Below are 18,422 nucleotides of genomic sequence, written 5' to 3'. Positions count from 1 at the left end.
CGGGGCAACGGTTGAGAATCCTTCTGTAAGTGGAAGCTTTGGCTGTGTTTTCTGAGTTGAATGCCTGCCCTTGGATTAACCCCCCCCCCCCCGCAAAAAAAAAAAAAATCCGAAAGGAAAGGTTGGAATTGGTGGCCTAAGTTGTGTTGGATGTTAGAATTCTTTGGGGGAGTACAGAATGTGATGCCTGGATTTTTTTATATATATATTTTATTTATATCCCGCTTTTCCTGTAAGGAGCACTCAGGGGCTTACATGGCTGTCCCCTTCTGCAATTAATCCGCACAACAATCCTGCGAGGTTAGACTGAGAGCGTCTCTGCCCAAGGTCACCCACTGAACTTCATGGCTGAGGGGGGGGGGTTTGAGCCCAGGTCCTGGTCCAGCACCTGACCACTGTATCACGCTGACACTCAGGGAACCTGCCTTCACTTTAAAACAAGCCGGGCGCTTTTTAAATGAGCGGGGGTTGGTCTAGATAGCCCCTGGGGGTCCCTTCCAGCTCCTCAATTCTACGATTCTATCTGGAGAGAGCCTCAGGTTGGTGAAGAGACTGTTCTAATGGGCAGGAAGCCCTTCCTCTCGCTGCTCCCTCTGCAAACCGCTGTTGGGTTGTGATGATTTCACTTACGTTCACACACTGCAAGCAAGGAAGCCCTCTCAGGGTAGCTTGGCATTTAATTGCTCCCTTTTTGGCTACTCAAAGAGCCTGATGGATCCCAGAACGGCTGCACACTCAACATCTTCCGTATCCGTTTCTCCATGCCATTCCCATTTTAATTACCGGCATACCATTTTATAGATACGGCAAGCGTAAAAATGTCGGAGACTTTGAGTAGAGGCTTCTGAACTTGATTTGTGGTAATGGCTCCTTCGCTGCCAACTGAATTCCTGGCAAAACCATGACTCTCGTCCCAGCTGGAGGGGAAACGGACGCGTTTGGGCAGAGTCTTCAGATGGGGCCACTTTGCCACTGCTCTCAACATCTGTAGCATGGGTAGGCAAACTAAGGCCCGGGGGCTGGATCCGGCCCAATCGCCTTCTAAATCCGGCCCGCAGACGGTCCGGGAATCTGTGTGTTTTTACATGAGTAGAATGTGTCCTTTTATTTAAAATGCATCTCTGGGTTATTTGTGGGGCATAGGAATTCGTTCATTTCCCCCCCAAAAATATAGTCCGGTCCCCCACCAAGGTCTGTGGAACAGTGGACCGGCCCCCTGCTGAAAAAGTTTGCTGACCCCTGATCTGTAGGCTGTCGGTGGTAATTTGGGGACCTTGGACAGCAGCCTTGAGGTTCAGCAATAGCTGTACCACTGGGGAACATTCACACATGAATATTATTCATATACAGTGGTACCTCGGGTTAAGAACTTAATTCATTCCGGAGGTTCGTTCTTAACCTGAAACTGTTCTTAACCTGAAGCACCACTTTAGCTAATGGGGCCTCCTGCTGCCGCCAGAGATCGATTTCTGTTCTCATCCTGAAGCAAAGTTCTTAACCCCAGGTACTATTTCTGCGTTAGCGGAGTCTAACCTGAAGCATCTGTAACCTGAAGCGTCTGTAACCCGAGGTACCACTGTATGTAATCCAGTGGCGGATTTACGTATAAGCTAAGCAAGCTATAGCTTAGGGCCCCACTCTCTTGGGGGGCCCCCAAAAAAATTAAAGGGGGAAAAAACTGGATGTACATTTCCGAAATATAACGTGAAAAAATAAAACAAGACCTTCATACAGCAACAGCAGCAAGTGGCTTTAGATCCCTCTGAGGTCCATAAATTACCACACAGCATATATTCAACACAAAAAACAGTGACAATTTGTTCTTGGCAAAGGACAGCTGGACATACAAAGGGCCCCATTACCTTCAGGAGCTGAGGGCCTCATCAAACCGAAATCCGGCCCTGATATAATCCCACTTTTCCTCCAGAACCAGCATACAAGGCGGTTTGCAAAAATAAAAACAAATACAGATAAAACATGGCTAGAAATAAATGAGGATGGTTCTAAGGTAGTTCAGTTTCCTATGGAATAAAACAATATTTTTTAAAAATATATATATATTAAAATGCAGACCGTTAAACCCACAAGCCCCAGTACTACAGCCCAGTATGAAGTGAGAAGCGGATGTCACGTTGGAGCGCACCGGAACACTGTGTGTGCATCCTTACAACACATCCTTGTAAAATACAATGTGCAAATGTTAATTGGTTAGAGTACATTAAAACAAATTGCGGTAATAGAAGGCTGTGCGTTAAACGTAAATTACAAGTACAATGAGAAGAATTGGAAGTGTAATGCTCTGTCACAAGAGACCAGGGCCCTGCGGGACTTGGCATCTTTCTGCAGGGCCTGCAAGACAGAGCTGTTCCGCCTGGCCTTTGGTTTGGACTCAGTCTGACCCTTATGTTTTACCTCCCCTTATGGTTTTGATCTATGGGCTACTTTTAAAATGAGGCTGCATTTTAATTTGCATTTTAACCCGCATTTTAAATTGGTTTTTTTTCCCCTATTATGATTTTACTGTAATTTTACTGGTGTTAGCCGCCCTGAGCCCGGCTCTGACTGGGGAGGGCTGGGTATAAATAAAATTTATTATTATTATTATTAATGAACGATTGTATAATACAGTGGTACCTCGGGATGCGCATGGGATCTGTTCCGGAGCCCTGTTCGCATGACGCGATGGCGCGTCCGTGAGTTGCGTTTCGCCGCTTCCAAGCATGCGTGTGACGTCTGCGCATACGCAAGCGGCAAAACCCAGAAGTAACATGCTCCGTTACTTTCGGGTTTCCGCGGAGCGCAACCCGAAAGCGCTCAACCCGAAGCACATTCAGCTCGAGGTATGACTGTACAGTGGTACCTCGGGTTACATACGCTTCAGGTTACAGACTCCGCTAACCCAGAAATATTACCTCGGGTTAAGAACTTTGCTTCAGGATGAGAACAGAAATCGCGTGATGGCAGCACAGCATTAGCTAAAGTGGTGCTTCAGGTTAAGAACAAGTTCAGGTTAAGAACAGACCTCCGGAACGAATTAAGTATTTAACCCAAGGTACCACTGTCGGTATAGTTAAAGCTAAGGTTTTCCCAGTAGTGATGTATGGAAGCGAGAGCTGGACCATAAAGAAGGCTGATCACCGAAGAATGGATGCTTTTGAATTCTGGTGCTGGAGGAGACTCTTGAGAGTCCCATGGACTGCAAGAAGATCCAACCTCTCCATTCTGAAGGAAATCAGCCCTGAGTGCTCACTGGAAGGACAGATCCTGAAGCTGAGGCTCCAAGACTTTGGCCACCTCATGAGAAGAGAAGACTCCCTGGAAAAGACCCTGATGTTGGGAAAGATGGAGGGCACAAGGAGAAGGGGACGACAGAGGACGAGATGGTGGCACAGTGTTCGCGAAGCTACTGGCATGAGTTTGACCAAACTGCGGGAGGCAGTGGAAGACAGAAGTGCCTGGAGTGCTCTGGTCCAGGGGGTCACGACTAAACGACTAAACAACAACCACTGTAATGCAAATTCTTGTTTTGTAGGTGTGTGTTTCCCCCCTCTTTCTTTTCTTGTCTTAGAATCATAGAATCATAGAGTTGGAAGAGACCACAAGGGCCATCGAGTCCAACCCCCTGCCAAGTCTTAATCTTTTCTTTTTTATCTTTATGTATATGTGTGTGTGTGTGTGTGTGTGTGTATTTTATATATATATATATATATATATATATATATATATATATATATGTATTTTAATTCAATAAAGATGATTAAAAAAGCAACAACGAAGCCAGCCCCGCGAGGTTGGCCACCGTGGGAGGCTGCCTGAGCTTGCAGCGGTGCAGGGATCCGACCCCGGGCCTTTCCCGTTTCCTCCTCCCCCTCCGCCAAGGAGGCGGGCTGAGCATCCCTCCGCCTGGTGCTGATGCTGCGAGAGAGAGGCGGCGCCTGAGCGTTGCTGCTGCTGTCTCCATTCCGCTCTGCGCGCGTCTCCATCCCCGTCTCCATCCCCGTCGCCCCAGAGGCCGGAGGGCGAGCAGCAGAGGCCCCCTCGGAGGGGACGCCAGCCTCCCACAAGGTAGGTGATGGGGGGCTGGGGGGGACCCCCATCCATCCCTCCATCCCTCCCCACAGCGGAGGGAGAGGCAGGCAGCCATCTCTGGGCGGGGGGAGATCCCGGGCCCGGCCCCTCCATCCAGACCTTCAAAGATGCAAACCCCCGCACCTGCGCCACCAAGTCCAGATGCTCCCCATCTCCATCCTTGCCCCCACCAAAAAAATACAATCTCCGCCCCCCATCCTCAGGGCTACCTGTTCTCCATAGACCCCCCCCCAACGCATCCCTGTATCCAACCCTCCTTCCCAGCCACGCACACCTGAACCCCCCATCTCTAATCTGCCCAACCCTCCTCCCTTTCCAGTATTTCCCATCGCGCCCCATCTCCATTCCCAGTTGCACCTCGCCGTGGATCGCATCCATCGCCATAGACCCCATCCTGACACCCCACCCTCCATATTCCAGCACTCTGCCCTTCTTCAACAACACACCTATTTGTGGATCCAGAATCACACCCGTTTCCATCACCTGGGGAAGAGGGCACACCCTATTATTATTATTATTATTATTATTATTATTACTACCACGATTCGACGGGCATCTGCAACTGACATATTGCCATATCCCCCAGAATCCCTCTGGTCTGCTCTCTTCCTCGCTCACACCCATCTTCCACTCCTTGTAAACAGCACCTTCCCGTGGGGTCCCCACCCAAAGCACCCCCATTTCCCTCCTGTATTTGCCACCCTCTCTCCCCCCTGCTGCTTTCTTTGCCGCCTCCTGGCATCCCTTTTCCTTCCAGATATTTGCTTGCCTGCAAACAACAGGGCCATTTCCTTCTGTCCCCGCCCCCTATAACTGCCTGTCAAGACGGGCAAACCATCCCTGAATATCTCTGACTGAAGGCCGCAGGTTCAATGTGATGGAAAAATAAAAGGCAGTGTTCCTACGTTAATCCCTTGCATGCTTACTCAAAAGTAGGCTCCACTGTCTGCAGCAGGGCTTACTCCCTAGTAAGTGTGTTGCACAATCAATTATACAACCCTGATGCTGCTAAACACTGACCTAAAACATTCTCAAGGTGTTATTTTATTTTTTGTAAAAAGAGAAACAGTTCCTTTGGGCTTAGTTGTTTATTTGGTTTGGCATGGGACCGGGTCTCTTGCATAAGAAATGAAGAAAACCAAGCTAGCTGTGTGTGGGGAAGTGTTGTGTAATGGTTAGAGTTTCAGACAAGGAACAGGGAGGCCTGGGTTTGAATTCTCGTTAGGCCACGAAGGCTGATTCTTGGGCAGGGTACTGTCTCTCAGCCTATCCTACCTCAGAGGGGGGTTGTGTGAGGATAAAATGGGGAGGGGAATGACCATGTATGTAGGTACTGTGAGCTCCTTGGAAAGGTATATAGGTAATCATTAAATCAAACAAATAAATAAATAAATGTGGAAGGGGAGTTGATTGAGAATCACCAGTACACAAACATGTCTCTGTTTTAATCTGTGAAACCCAGGAAGATACCTAAGGCACATGCAGCCAAACTTCCTCTATAAACCCTCTAAGAGAGGGATTTTTTAAATAAAAAAATCCTTGGCAAATAAAGGGTTTCCTGGGCATGTGTTTATTGTGGGACGGATGCTCCTCGTATGTGGACATTTTTTGCAGAGTCTGCACAGCATCCTTGGCATCTAAATGCCAGCCCATAACCTCCCCGCCCCCCCGGCCCACACAAATTTAATCAGGACTTACCCTTTCTGGGGAATACTTGATAAGTTAAAACAAAACCTGTTGCCAAAGAAGCATCTGCGATATCTGAACAATCTGTTTACAATATCAAGCCCCCATCTGGATGCGCTGAAAAATGATTGGCGTTGTTTCCTACGCCGTCCATTGATTCTTCCTGACAGCTCTTTGTGCTCAGAAAGGAAGACTTGCTCATATTTCTACCTCTGGATATGCATTCAAACACATAGAGTTGTGGTTTTTTTAATGTTCTAAAGGAGGCTTGGGAATAGCAGTTTTGCAAGAGAGCAGTCAATTTTAGGGATTTCACAGTGCCCATTGGACACTCCATGTGGAACCAGAGATCATGGTATCTCCTGAAAGCTGTGCTTTAAAAGGATGTGATATTACGTTTATATATCCTAGTCAGTATTTGGGGACGCAGTTTTATATCTCAGGTTTAGAGCTGCCAAATCAAGCAGCCCCTTAAACTGAAAATTTGGCCAGTCTTAGTCTGTGTACACGCTATAACTTTAAAGCACATTCAAATAACCTCCTTTCCCTCAAAGAATTCTGGGCACTGTAGTTCGTTAAGGCTTGCTAGGAGCTTTAACTACAGTGCCCAGAATTCTTTGAGGCAAATAACGTGCTCTGAATGTGTTTTAAAAGTGCTTGGACTGTAAACCTGCAGGAAGGCCGATTTTGCTTCTAAATTGTGACTAAGCACCTTAAACAGATTTTGAACACATCATCGTTATCCTGATTAACACCAATGTGCCTTTTGAAGGAAGAGGAACATGAATTTTACAAAATCCTCAGTTGTTAAAAAGACAAGAGCCTGCTTAGAGCCTGATTTTTTTCAAAAAATATTATTTATTGAAAAATAAAAAGTACAAAAGTACAAGTGCACAGAGTAAGATAACACACAAGAAAAGAAGAAAAAAGAAGAAATAGTACCCATGGAATCAAACATAACAGAAAAAAGATATTGTGTACAGTACATAAAAGGGGGGATTTGCGGTGCTGTTTTGCTGCGACAGCGCAGGGGTTATGGGGCAGGCCTCTCTCCTGTTCCTTATCATCTCAAATCTGGAATGGCTCACAAGTCTTATCTGTCGCCGCACTACTAAATAAATGGTATGCCCTGTGGAGGACCATTTATTTAGTAGTGCGGCGACAGAGCGTTCCACCAAGTCGGGCCAGTACTGAAAAGTCTCTGGCCCTAGTTGAGACCAATCTAACCACCTTGCAACATTTTGGAGGTCCCAGGTTGCAAGGTGGTTAGATTGGTCTCAACTAGGGCCAGAGACTTTTCAGTACTGGCCCTGACTTGGTGGAACGCTCTGTCACAAGAGACCAGGGCCCTGTGGGACTTGACATCTTTCCGCAGGGCCTGCAAGACAGAGCTGTTCCGCCTGGCCTTTGGTTTGGACTCAGCCTGACCCTTATGTTTCCCTCCCCTTATGGTCTTGATTTATCGGCTACTTTAAAATGAGGCTGCATTTTAAATTGCATTTTAACCTGTATTTTAAATTGGTTTGTTCCCCCTATTATGTTTTTACTGTAATGTTACTACTGTTAGCCACCCTAAGCCCAGCTCTGGCTGGGGAGGGCAGGGTATAAATAATTTATTCTTATTATAAATAAATACTTGCACCCAGTGCTCCCCCCCAAAAAAATATTTAGGGGGTACTCTCATTTTCCTACTCATATTGAAATACTGCCCCTCAATGAGGCCAAAAGTAGATTCACAAAATGTTTAGGGGTATGCATACCCCCGCGTACCCCCAGTAAAAAAGCAATGCTCGCACCCTTTCCTGAAGGTGTCTGTCTGATAATGCTTTTCATAGAATCAGTAGAATAATTGTGGAGGTGGAGGGGACCCCAAAGGTCATCCATTTCAACCCCCTGCAATGCAGGAGTCTTTTACCCAGGGTGGGACTCGAACCCACAACCCCATTCTCTACGACTATTTATTTATTTATTTATTTCAAAAATTTTATTCATTTTATAACACAAATAAAGAACACAAACAGAAAAAACAAACAATACAAACAGATTCTTGTCTTATCCTTATTTTTCTAAACATTGTTAGGTGAGCTTCCCCAAGTCCCCCCCTATCTGATTTTCATTTTACCTCATCTTTAGCAGTTACATATATCATAATTTCAAACCATTTTTTTATCACGCTTACTTTAACCATAAAAATCTTCACATTTTATTACTTACAAATGATATTATTTTAAAATACACTATTTTCTACTTCTAAGCCTACAGTCTATATCCACTTCCAAAGCTATCCTAAGATTTAAATATTCTCTATGACTATCTAAAGGGACGCAGGTGGCGCTGTGCGTTAAACCAATGAGCCTCTTGGGCTTGCCGATCAGAAGGTCAGCGGTTCGAATCCCCGCGATGGGGTGAGCTCCCGTTGCTCGGTCCCTGCTCCTGCCAACCTAGCAGTTCGAAAGCACGTCAAAGTGCAAGTAGATAAATAGGTACCGCTCCAGCAGGAAGGTAAATGGCGTTTCCGTGCACTGCTCTGGTTCGCCAGAAGCGGCTTAGTCATGCTGGCCACATGAGCCGGAAGCTGTACGCCGGCTCCCTCGGCCAGTAAAGCGAGATGAGCGCCGCAACCCCAGAGTCGGCCACGACTGGATCTAACGGTCAGGGGTCCCTTTACCTTTATGACTATCTAAAAGCCAAGTTTGCACAGCGTGAAGATCACGAGGTTGGCCTAAGATAGGTCCATATATCTGGAAGTCTCAAATTCTGCTGTTCAGCTCCATTCCTGTTCTCCTCTGCTTCTCCTCTTTAGCAGAGGGGAAAAACTTCCAAGAACCATGACCAAAGACGACTCGACGGACCTCCCTTTGGAGGAGAACCACCAGCCGCTGGAATTCCAGAGCCCTGTCTTGGAGCGGAGGAAGAAAGCGATGGTCCACCCTTCCGCCCCAGCGCCACTCCCCAAAGATTATGGTGAGTCCCTTCCTTGAAGTCCATCATTTGCCTTGAATTCCATCGTTCCAAAGCTGTAAAGATGCACAAAATCTGTGCATATTCTGATAAGGCAGGAGGTGGGCGGTCAACGGGTCACAAATTAAGTGGTTGCATGGGATCAGGGCCGGATTGAGGTTTGATGCGGCCCTCAGCTCCTGAAGGTAATGGGGCCCTTTCTATGTCCAGCTGTCCTGTGTCCACAACTAATGGTCGCTGTTTTTTTTGTGTTGAATATATGCTAGATGGCAATTGATGGACCTAACAGGTATCTAAAGCCATTTGCACACAACAAAATATGTATTTTATCAAAGTAATTGTTGAACTGAAATACAATTAAGAAGAAGTCTATTAATAGTGAAATACAGTGAAGAAGAAGTATATTAATAATGGAATCATTATTAAGCTCTAATTTAAAATGATTTTTCATTCTTAACAAACTGAATAACGCAAACACATTTGCATTTGGCAAGAACAAAAGTTCCCTTAGAAACACAGTTTACAAAGACTCATAATCTAGTCTCTAGAAACTTGCTAGAACATGAAATAATAATGGGTGTAAATATATGATGCAAATGACTAATAATGATAAATAGCAGAATGTTGTTGTTGTTGTTTAGTCGTTTAGTCGTGTCCGCCTCTTTGTGACCCCCTGGACCAGAGCACGCCAGGCACTCCTGTCTTCCACTGCCTCCCACAGTTTGGTCAAACTCATGCTGGTAGCTTCGAGAATTTGTTTGTAGAATTTGAGAGTTTGTAGCAGAATGTCGGCACCCTATATATAGAAAGGAGCAAAGCAGTGATATTTTAGGGAGCAGGCTAGCAGGCGGGGCCCATGACTTACATCGCAGGAGCCTACCCAACACAAAACACTGTTGCTGTACGTAGGTTTTATTTTATTTGGTTTTTATCTTATATTTTGGAAATGTACATCCAGGGGGTTTGTTCCTTTACATTTTTTGGGGGCCCCCAAGAGAGGGGGCCCTAAGCTAGAGCTTGTTTAGCTTGTACGTAAATCGGGCTCTGCGTGGGATGCCCCAAAGCAATTTCTTCCGCTGTGCCCAGGGCTGCAGGTGCTTTGCATGTAGAAGAAAGAAGGTTGTTGGGGGGGGTAGCATCCTAATGCAGGGCAGCTGCTTTGCATGCAGAAGGCCTCAGGTTGACTCTCGGGCATCTCCATCAAGCAATATCAGGTGGGGGGGGTAAGGAAGACCCCTCTCTGCCCGAAACTCCGAAAGCCACGGCCAGGGAGAGGAGGCAGTACTAACGCAGATGACAGTCAAATAGTCTGACCCGATAAAAGGCAGCTGCATATGTTTCGTACCAAGGAATGCACAGTTTTGCGACCTGTGTAGATTAAGCAGATTTGCATCTGTTGCCTAAGTTTGCATAGTTTATTGTTTTCCTGTGCAAGGATAATGGAGCAGTGCATTTCTCTTGAAACGCTTTTCCATCTTTGGAAAGCTCGTCACATTCCTTTAAGCAAGGGATGGCTAATTTGTGCCCCCGTCCCCTGCCCAAATGTAGCGGCAGGTGACCCACCTCCTAATAATAATAATAGTAATAATAATAATAATTATGCCTGACAGTTGGCCATGTTGGATGAAGCTGATGGGAATTCACAGACATCCCATCTGTTATGTACTGAGATGAATAGGATCCAAAATGCAGCAGTCTGATTGGTCCTAGAACAATAGGATTCAGAATGCAGCAGTCTGATTGGTCCTAGGACAATAGGATCCAAAATGCAGCAGTCTGATTGGTCCTAGAACAATAGGATCCAGAAGGCAGCAGTCTGATTGGTCCTAGAACAATAGGATTCAGAATGCAGCAGTCTGATTGGTCCTAGAACAATAGGATCCAGAATGCAGCAGTCTGATTGGTCCTAGAACAATAGGATCCAGAAGGCAGCAGTCTGATTGGTCCTAGAACAATTGGATCCAGAAGGCAGCAGTCTGATTGGTCCTAGAACAATAGGATCCAGAATGCAGCAGTCTGATTGGTCCTAGAACAATAGGATCCAGAATGCAGCAGTCTGATTGGTCCTAGAACAATAGGATCCAGAATGCAGCAGTCTGATTGGTCCACAGGAGCCACCCAATCCACCTCCAGGTGGAAGTGAATCCGCAACCTGATTGGCCTACAGGAGAATCCCAGAATTAGCCAATCACATGGGGCCCAGTGTGTAAATAATGTATATAAAGTAGACATTCTGGGGGAACTTCCATTCCTCCTCCCAGTATGAGCTGAATAAAGAGCATGAAATCCACTCCCGACTCCGAGTCTATTTCACCATCCCTGCTTTTTAATCCCTCTCTTTGAATCTGCAAGGGATAAAAATTGCTTTTAAAAAAAGCAAGCAAGAAATGAAAGCAGAGATTATGGAGGCGCAAGTTTTTCCTTCCCCTCATCCTATCATATAAATAATAAATCACAATAATCGTCATGGATAGAATAACCAGAAATACAAACCTGCTTTCTCCCAGAGACTAGGCTTTTTTGTGTGTGATAAGGAAAGTGAGGGATAGCACTCGTTTCAATGCAACGTCGTATTAACCTCCTTGCCAACAAATCAAAAATGAATGTTCATGAAATGACCAATGGCATCTAATCTCTCTGAAAATAAATCAGGATGAATGCTGACCGAATGGGTCGTCTGGAAGGGCCCCAGGACGCTATGACACAACCTGTTGAGATGGGCGTGTGGGGAGGAAGATTTATCAGGATATTATTATTTTTTAACCACCCTTGTCAAGTTTGAAAGTGCAGGGCCCTGGTTACAATTTTTGTTTGCTTGCCTGCTAAAAGTTGGTTAAAAGGAAACCAAGGGCAAAACAAAGCAGGAGAAAACAAAGAGATTGTTTATTCAGGTAGCTCCTAATGTGCAGAATTCTAGGCCTTTATTTATCATATAATATACGCAGTGCTTATCTGCAACATGAGAGAAACAGGCAAAAAAATGCTAAAATGCTCCTTCCCTAAAAAAAAACCCTGAAGCCTTCCTGCAAGGAATTATGGGTAATGAAATCCCCCAAAAAGTTCAGGAGAGTCTTTATGTATGTTACAGTTGCTGCCAGAATTGTAATCGCAAAAGGCTGGAAGGGAGAGGATATCCCATCTAAATTAGATCGGCAAAACAGGATAAGAAACTGTGCCGAACTGGCGAGATTATCAGCAAGGTTAAGAGACGTTACAGGTGAAAAATTTATCAGAGAGTGGGATATATACAGAGTATACGTAAAAGAACACTGTCAAAAGATCAGTCCACTGGCAGGTCTTGACTGAGCTTCGGTATGTAAGTAGGATAATGTTAATATAAAATAAAATTTATAGTAAGTCAAAAAAGATAGAGAAAGTAAAGTTTAAGCGCGTATTTAAGGAACTTAATTTGGGAATGCAAGGGGAAGATTTAATCACAAATGGATGTACAAAGCAAGGATTTGTTAAAGAATGAATAATTGTTTATATCTTATTTTGCCTATAACATCTATTGCGTATTTCTGTTACAATGTTTTCAACCAATAAAGCAAAGAGAGAGAGAGAGAAAGGGGCACCTGAGACAGGTGATGTTTTCTCAGGGCGACAGCTCTGCGATGTTGCTGAGGGCCGTTTGTAGACCAAATGGTGCGCTAGGCAAGAATCAGCTTCACGCAAACACCCCTCTCCCTTGATTAGGAATGACACACGTAGGCTTTCAGCATCCCACAATAAAATACGACTGAGAGCGTTCCAGGATGGCGGAAGAAAACGTAGCTCTCAGAAAGTCTGGAAAGTTCCATGAGCAGCTCCAGAACATTCCAGGATGTGAGCGGAAAAGAAACGTACCTGTATATAGCATCCCCAAAACTCTTTTCAGCCAAACACTCGCCCTCTTCTTGTTAAAAGCAAAAACAGCCAAGTGGACACAGATACTTAATATGCATAAATTCCCCCTCCAGTGCCGGATTTACGTATAGTGGTACCTCGGGTTACATATGCTTCAGGTCACATACGTTTCAGGTTACAGACTCCGCTAACCCAGAAATAGTACCTCGGGTTAAGAACTTTGTTTCAGGATAAGAACAGAAATCGGGCTCCGGTGGCACGGCGGCAGCGGGAGGCCCCATTAGCTAAAGTGGTACCTCAGGTTAAGAACAGTTTCAGGTTAAGAACGGACCTCCAGAAAAAATTAAGTACTTAACCTGAGGTACCACTGTATAAGCTAAACAAGCTCTAGCTTAGGGCCTCACTTTCTTGGGGGCTCCCAAAAAATTTAAAGAAAAAACCCCCTGGATGTACATTTCCAAAATATAAGATGAAAAGCAAATAAAATAAAACCTACATACAGCAACTGTGTTTTGTGTTGTGTCGGCTCTTATGGTGTAAGTCCTGGCCCCCTTCTTACCTGCTCCCCAAAATATCCCTGGTTTGCTCCTTTCTATATATAGGGGGCCCACATTCTGCATGGACTGGTTGCAGGGCAACATGTGCAAAGGGCTTGAGATACCTATGAGGTCCACAAATTACCATCTAGCATCTATTCAACACAAAAAACAGCAGCAATTTGCTGTGGACAAAGGACAGCTGGAGATATCAAGTGCCCCATTACCTTCAGGAGCTGAGGGCCACATCAAACCTCAATCCGGCCCTGTCCCCCACAAATTGAAAGCAATAATCTGTTGTTCCTGTATGGAGGTCGGGGTCTAAGCTGCGAAAACCCGCTGTTTGTCCTGTTTCTAGATGAGAGGGTGGCCCCCCAAGTCGTTTCCTGGAACGCTAGACCCTAAAACCAGCCCTGGCGTGTTGGCAAGGATCATCATGGCATGTGCTTGGGTTGTGTGTGTGTGTGGCGGGTTCTGAGGCCGAACCCTGGTGAGAAGCAAATAATTCAAACATTTGGGGACGGCCAGATACAAATATGCAGCAGCTGTGGGGAGCGCAGTTTGGCCTGGTCCATCGGATGCCTGCCAGACCTCAGCTCAACAGGCTTTTTTTTTGGCGTTGCCCATGGAGAAAAGCCATAAAAACGAGTGAGTTGAGGAGGTCTGGGGCGAGGGAGAGGAGAAGGGGAATTGGAAGCCCAGAGCACGATCGAGGGCTCCTTCAGTCCAGCAGAGGCTGAGGTAGGGACAAGGGAGCAGTTGTGGAGGCTTTTTGGAGGTTGCCCTGGAGACGGCAAGGGCCATTGTGGGTTTCCTCTTGACTGCAAGGGAAGAGAACAAGAGACGCTTCAAATGTGACACAGAGGCGGGTCCAGCGCCGGATTTACGTACAGTATAAGCTAAACAAGCTAGAGGCCCCACTCTCTTGGGGGCCCCCCAAAAAATTAAAGGAAAGCTGGATGTATATTTCCAAAATATATGATAAAAAACAAATGGAATAAAACCTACATACAGCAACAGGTTTTGTGTTGTGTCAGCTCCTAGGATGTAATAATAATAATAATAATAATTTATTTGTACCCTGCCCATCTGGCCATGTTTCCCCAGCCACTCTGGGCGGCTTCCAACAAAGATTAAAAATACATTAAAATCTCACGCATTAAAAACTTCCCTGAACAGGGCTGCCTTCAGATGTCTTCTAAATATCAGGTAGTTTTTCTTCTCTTTGACATCTGGTGGGAGGGCGTTCCACAGGGCGGGGGCCACTACCGAGAAGGCCCTCTGCCTGGTTCCCTGTAGCTTTGCTTCTCGCAATGAGGGAACTGCCAGAAGGCCCTTGGAGCTGGACCTCAGTGTCCGGGCTGAACGATGGGGGTGGAGGCGCTCCTTCACGCTTTCAAGGTCAGCACCAACCCTTTGAATTGTGCTCAGAAACGTACTGGGAGCTAATGTAGGTCTTTCAAGACTGGTATTATGTGGTCTCGGCGGCCGCTCCCAGTATAGCTGACGCATTCTGGATTAGTTGTAGTTTCCGGGTCACCTCCAAAGGTAGCCCCATGTAGAGCACATGGCAGTAGTCCAAGCGGGAGATAACTAGAGCATGCACTACTCTGTAAGTCATGGGCCCCGCCTGCTCGCCTGCTCCCTAAAATATCCCTGGTTTGCTCCTTTCTATATATAGGGTGCCCACATTCTGCATGGACTGCTTGCATGGCAACATGTGCCAATGGCTTGAGATACCTATTAGGCCCATAAATTACCATATAGCATATATTCAACACAAAAAATAGCGACAATTTGTGGTGGACAACGGACAGCTGGACGTATAAAGGGCCTCATCAGTGGCTTAGGGCCTCATCAAACCTAAATCCAGCCCTGGGCAGGACCCTCGCAATATTTTACACCCATGCAAAGCCCTCGCTGACCCCCTTAGCCGCCCATATCGTCCTGGTTGATCGATGGCTTGAATTTGCATCGTCCCAAAGGAGCCCAGGGTGACAAGTCCCTCAGATGCAAAAACTAAGCAGTTAAAACACGGTAAATGCAATTACAGTGGAAAACATCTAAAAGCAATTACAGCTAGAAAATGTTGTTTAAAACATTATTTCATCCTGCCAGGGCTCTCAGGAGCAAAATTCTTCAGCCACCAAAATGCCTGAATAAACAGGAATGTTTTCAAGTTAAGAATGACAGAGTGCCTTCCGTCAGCTTCGGCCTCATTCTGGACAGGGATAGCTGAACTTCTGTTGTTTATGCTCTGGTAACATCTAGGATAGATTACTGCAGCATATTATACGTGGCCTGCCTCTGAAGACGGTTTGGAAACTTCAGCGGGTGCAGAAATTGGTGGGCAGGTTGATCACCGGGGTAAGAAGGTCTGAACATATTACACCCATCCTAGCCTGACTGCAGGGGCTGCCAATTAATTTCCAGGCCCCATTAACAGTGCTGGTTTTGATCTATAAAGCCTTAAAACAGCTCAGGACCGCAACACCTCAAGAACTGTCTCCCCCCAATATGTCTCCCCCATATGAACCAGTCCCGACCCTGTGATCGCAATCTGAGGCCTTTCTTCTGGAGGTCCGGAGCGCAGAAACATGAGAATAGGGCCTTTTTTGTCGTGGCTCCCCATTCGTGGGATGCTCTCCTATTGAAAACGCTCCTGTTAGGTGCCAGGTGAAATCACTGCTCTTCTCCCGGGCCTCAAACAACCTCTGGCCTTTTAAACTGTGTTTGTGTGTTATGGTTTCGTTTGTTATTTTGTTACGTTTTTATACTGCACACCGCCCTGCAATCCTTGGATGAAGGTATATAAATTTAGCAACAGAGACAGACACACCTTGCTAGGGAGGGCATGCCACAACCAAGGGGCCACCACTGAAAAGCCCCTGTCATGGGGCAGCGGCAACCAGGAGACCCCCAACAGCACCGCCAAGGCCTCACCTGCTGTGGGTATTAAGAAGGCAATCTTTGGGTCTCAAGCAATTTAGGACTTTATTTGCTAGCATTAATACTGTGGATTTGGTCCAGTAGGTCACTAGCTGCCAGTCCCTACAGACATGGTTAGGACGGCAGCCGCAACCAACTAAATCTTCAGTTTGATTAAGGGACAGAATCCATATGTAATCAGGGAAGGCATATTTTAATCAGTGGGGCTGCAAATCAGCTTCACAGTTTTGGGGAGTTTGTATTTAAATTGTTTGGTTCTGAGGTGTTATTGTCCTAGGAAACACACACACACACACACACTATATATATATATATATATATATATATATATATATATATATAGCCTTTTTCCCTAACACTGTGTATCATAGCTTTTGTTGATTAAACCGTAAATTATCCTGTGCTCCAGTACTGAAGGAAGAGTTCCCTTTGAGGAAACTGCTTTATCGAGTTTGGGAATAGTGTGCTGATTAAATTGAATTGGTTAATCAGCAAAAGGGCAGGTGATTAATAGACTGCAGTGCATTCATCCGGTCAAGAAGGGCCTTGATGGAAATTGGACCTGCTCTTCTCCTGCAGTGAGCTTAGCACAAAGGAACGTCCCGGCAGGTTGAATTTATAGTTGGTTTATCATACAGAGATGAATTGCAGGGGTAGCCAAGGACCTCCAGATAATTGTGGGCTACCAGTTCCCATCAGCCCCAGCCAATATCTAAGAAGCCACTCTGCCATAACGCGGAGGGGGGCTTTTAATTTAGCTGCCCCTGTTCTGTGAAATAGCATTCCTGTCAAGGTATTACAATAATTTATGATAATAATTTATTATTTATACCCCACCCATCTGGCTGGGTTTCCCCAGCCACTCAGGGAGGCTCCCAATCAAGTGTTAAAAACAATACAGCATTAAACATTAAAAGCTTCCCTAGACAGGGCTGCCTTCAGATGTCTTTTAAAAATAAGGTAGCTGCTTATTTTCTTGACATCTCGTGGGAGGGCGTTCCACAGGGCGGGTGCCACTACCGAGAAGGCCCTCTGCCTGGTTCCTTGTAACTTGGCTTCTCGCAGTGAGGGAACCACCAGAAGGCCTTTGGTGCTGGACCTCCGTGTCCGGGCTGGACGATGGGGGTGGAGACACTCCTTCAGGTATACTGGACCGAGGCCATTTAGGGTTTCAAGGTCAGCACCAACACTTTGAATTGTGCTCGGAAACGTCCTGGGAGCCAATGCAGATTTCTCAGGACCGGTGTTCTATGGTCTCAGCGGCCGCTCCCAGTCACCAGTCTGGCAGCCGCATTCTGGATTAGTTGTAGTTTCCCGGTCACTTTCAAAGGTAGCCCCACGTAGAGCGCATGGCAGTAATCCAACAGGAGATAACCACAGCATGCACCACTCTGGCGAGACAGTCCGCGGGCAGGGAGGGTCTCATCCTGCGTACCAGATGGAGCTGATAAACAGCTGCCCTGGACACAGAATTGACCTGCGCCTCCATGGACAGCTGTGAGTCCAGAATGACTCCCAGGCTGCGCACCTGGTCCTTCAGGGGCACAGTTGCCCCATTCAGGACCAGGGAGTCCCCCACACCCGCCCGCCCCCTGTCCCCCAAAAACAGTACTTCTGTCTTGTCAGGATTCAACCTCAATCTGTTAGCCACCATCCATCCTCCAACTGCCTCCAGAAACTCACACAGGACCTTCACTGCCTTCACTGGTTATATTATGCTCCAACTATCTGCAGTTTGCCAGAACAACTGCAGACACTTTTGATCTGCAAGGCTTCCCCAGCTAGATCAACGGGTCTTGGCCCTATCTATTTTCATAGAATCATAGAGTTGGAAGAGACCACAAGGGCCATCGAGTCCAACCCCCTGCCAAGCAGGAAACACTATCAGAGCACTCCTGACATATGGTTGTCAAGCCTCTGCTTAAAGACCTCCAAAGAAGGAGACTCCACCACACTCCTTGGCAGCAAATTCCACTGTCGAACAGCTCTTACTGTCAGGAAGTTCTTCCTAATGTTTAGGTGGAATCTTCTTTCTTGTAGTTTGGAACCATTGCTCCGTATTTGGAAACATTGCTCCGTATTTAGTTTTGTTTGTTTGTTTGTTTGTTTAAATGTCTTGCCTTTGGGGGGGTTCCCATAACTATCTATTCATTTTCCAATTAAAACAAACAAAAGCATCTACAACAAATTTTTTAAACCATAATTTTGACTGACTTCCCTCCCTTCTCCCTCTTGGTTTCCTTGTCTAATACTTTTTCCACGCACGTTCTTAAAACCTTATATTCCTACTGATTCGATTTGAAATCTTCTTCATCTTATTACAAGAGACGTGTAGACATTTTCCTAATGCGAGGA

At 46.0% G+C, this 18,422-nt stretch overlaps 1 protein-coding gene across 3 annotated transcripts in view; it reads left to right on the top strand.

Annotated features, from left to right (window-relative positions):
- Nucleotides 1–3,919: 3,919 nt before the first annotated feature.
- Nucleotides 3,920–18,422, top strand: part of CLIP3 (CAP-Gly domain containing linker protein 3) — a 41,109-nt gene continuing 26,606 nt past the window's right edge. The window contains exons 1-2 of one of the 3 annotated variants that reach the window (XM_083627432.1): nt 3,920–4,065; nt 8,582–8,739. In XM_083627432.1, the coding sequence (XP_083483558.1) occupies nt 8,604–8,739 (136 nt within the window). In that variant the 5' untranslated portion in view covers nt 3,920–4,065; nt 8,582–8,603. Of the gene's footprint in view, nt 4,066–8,578; nt 8,740–18,422 lie in introns of those variants that run through there. The other 2 variants (XM_083627434.1, XM_083627433.1) reach the window with 2 other exon arrangements.

This window comes from Podarcis filfolensis (assembly GCF_964270895.1).
Source record: "Podarcis filfolensis genome assembly, chromosome: 8".
Classification (NCBI taxonomy): domain Eukaryota; kingdom Metazoa; phylum Chordata; class Lepidosauria; order Squamata; family Lacertidae; genus Podarcis; species Podarcis filfolensis.
Note: the sequence above shows the minus strand (reverse complement) of the source record. Positions and strands in the feature narration are given on the sequence as shown.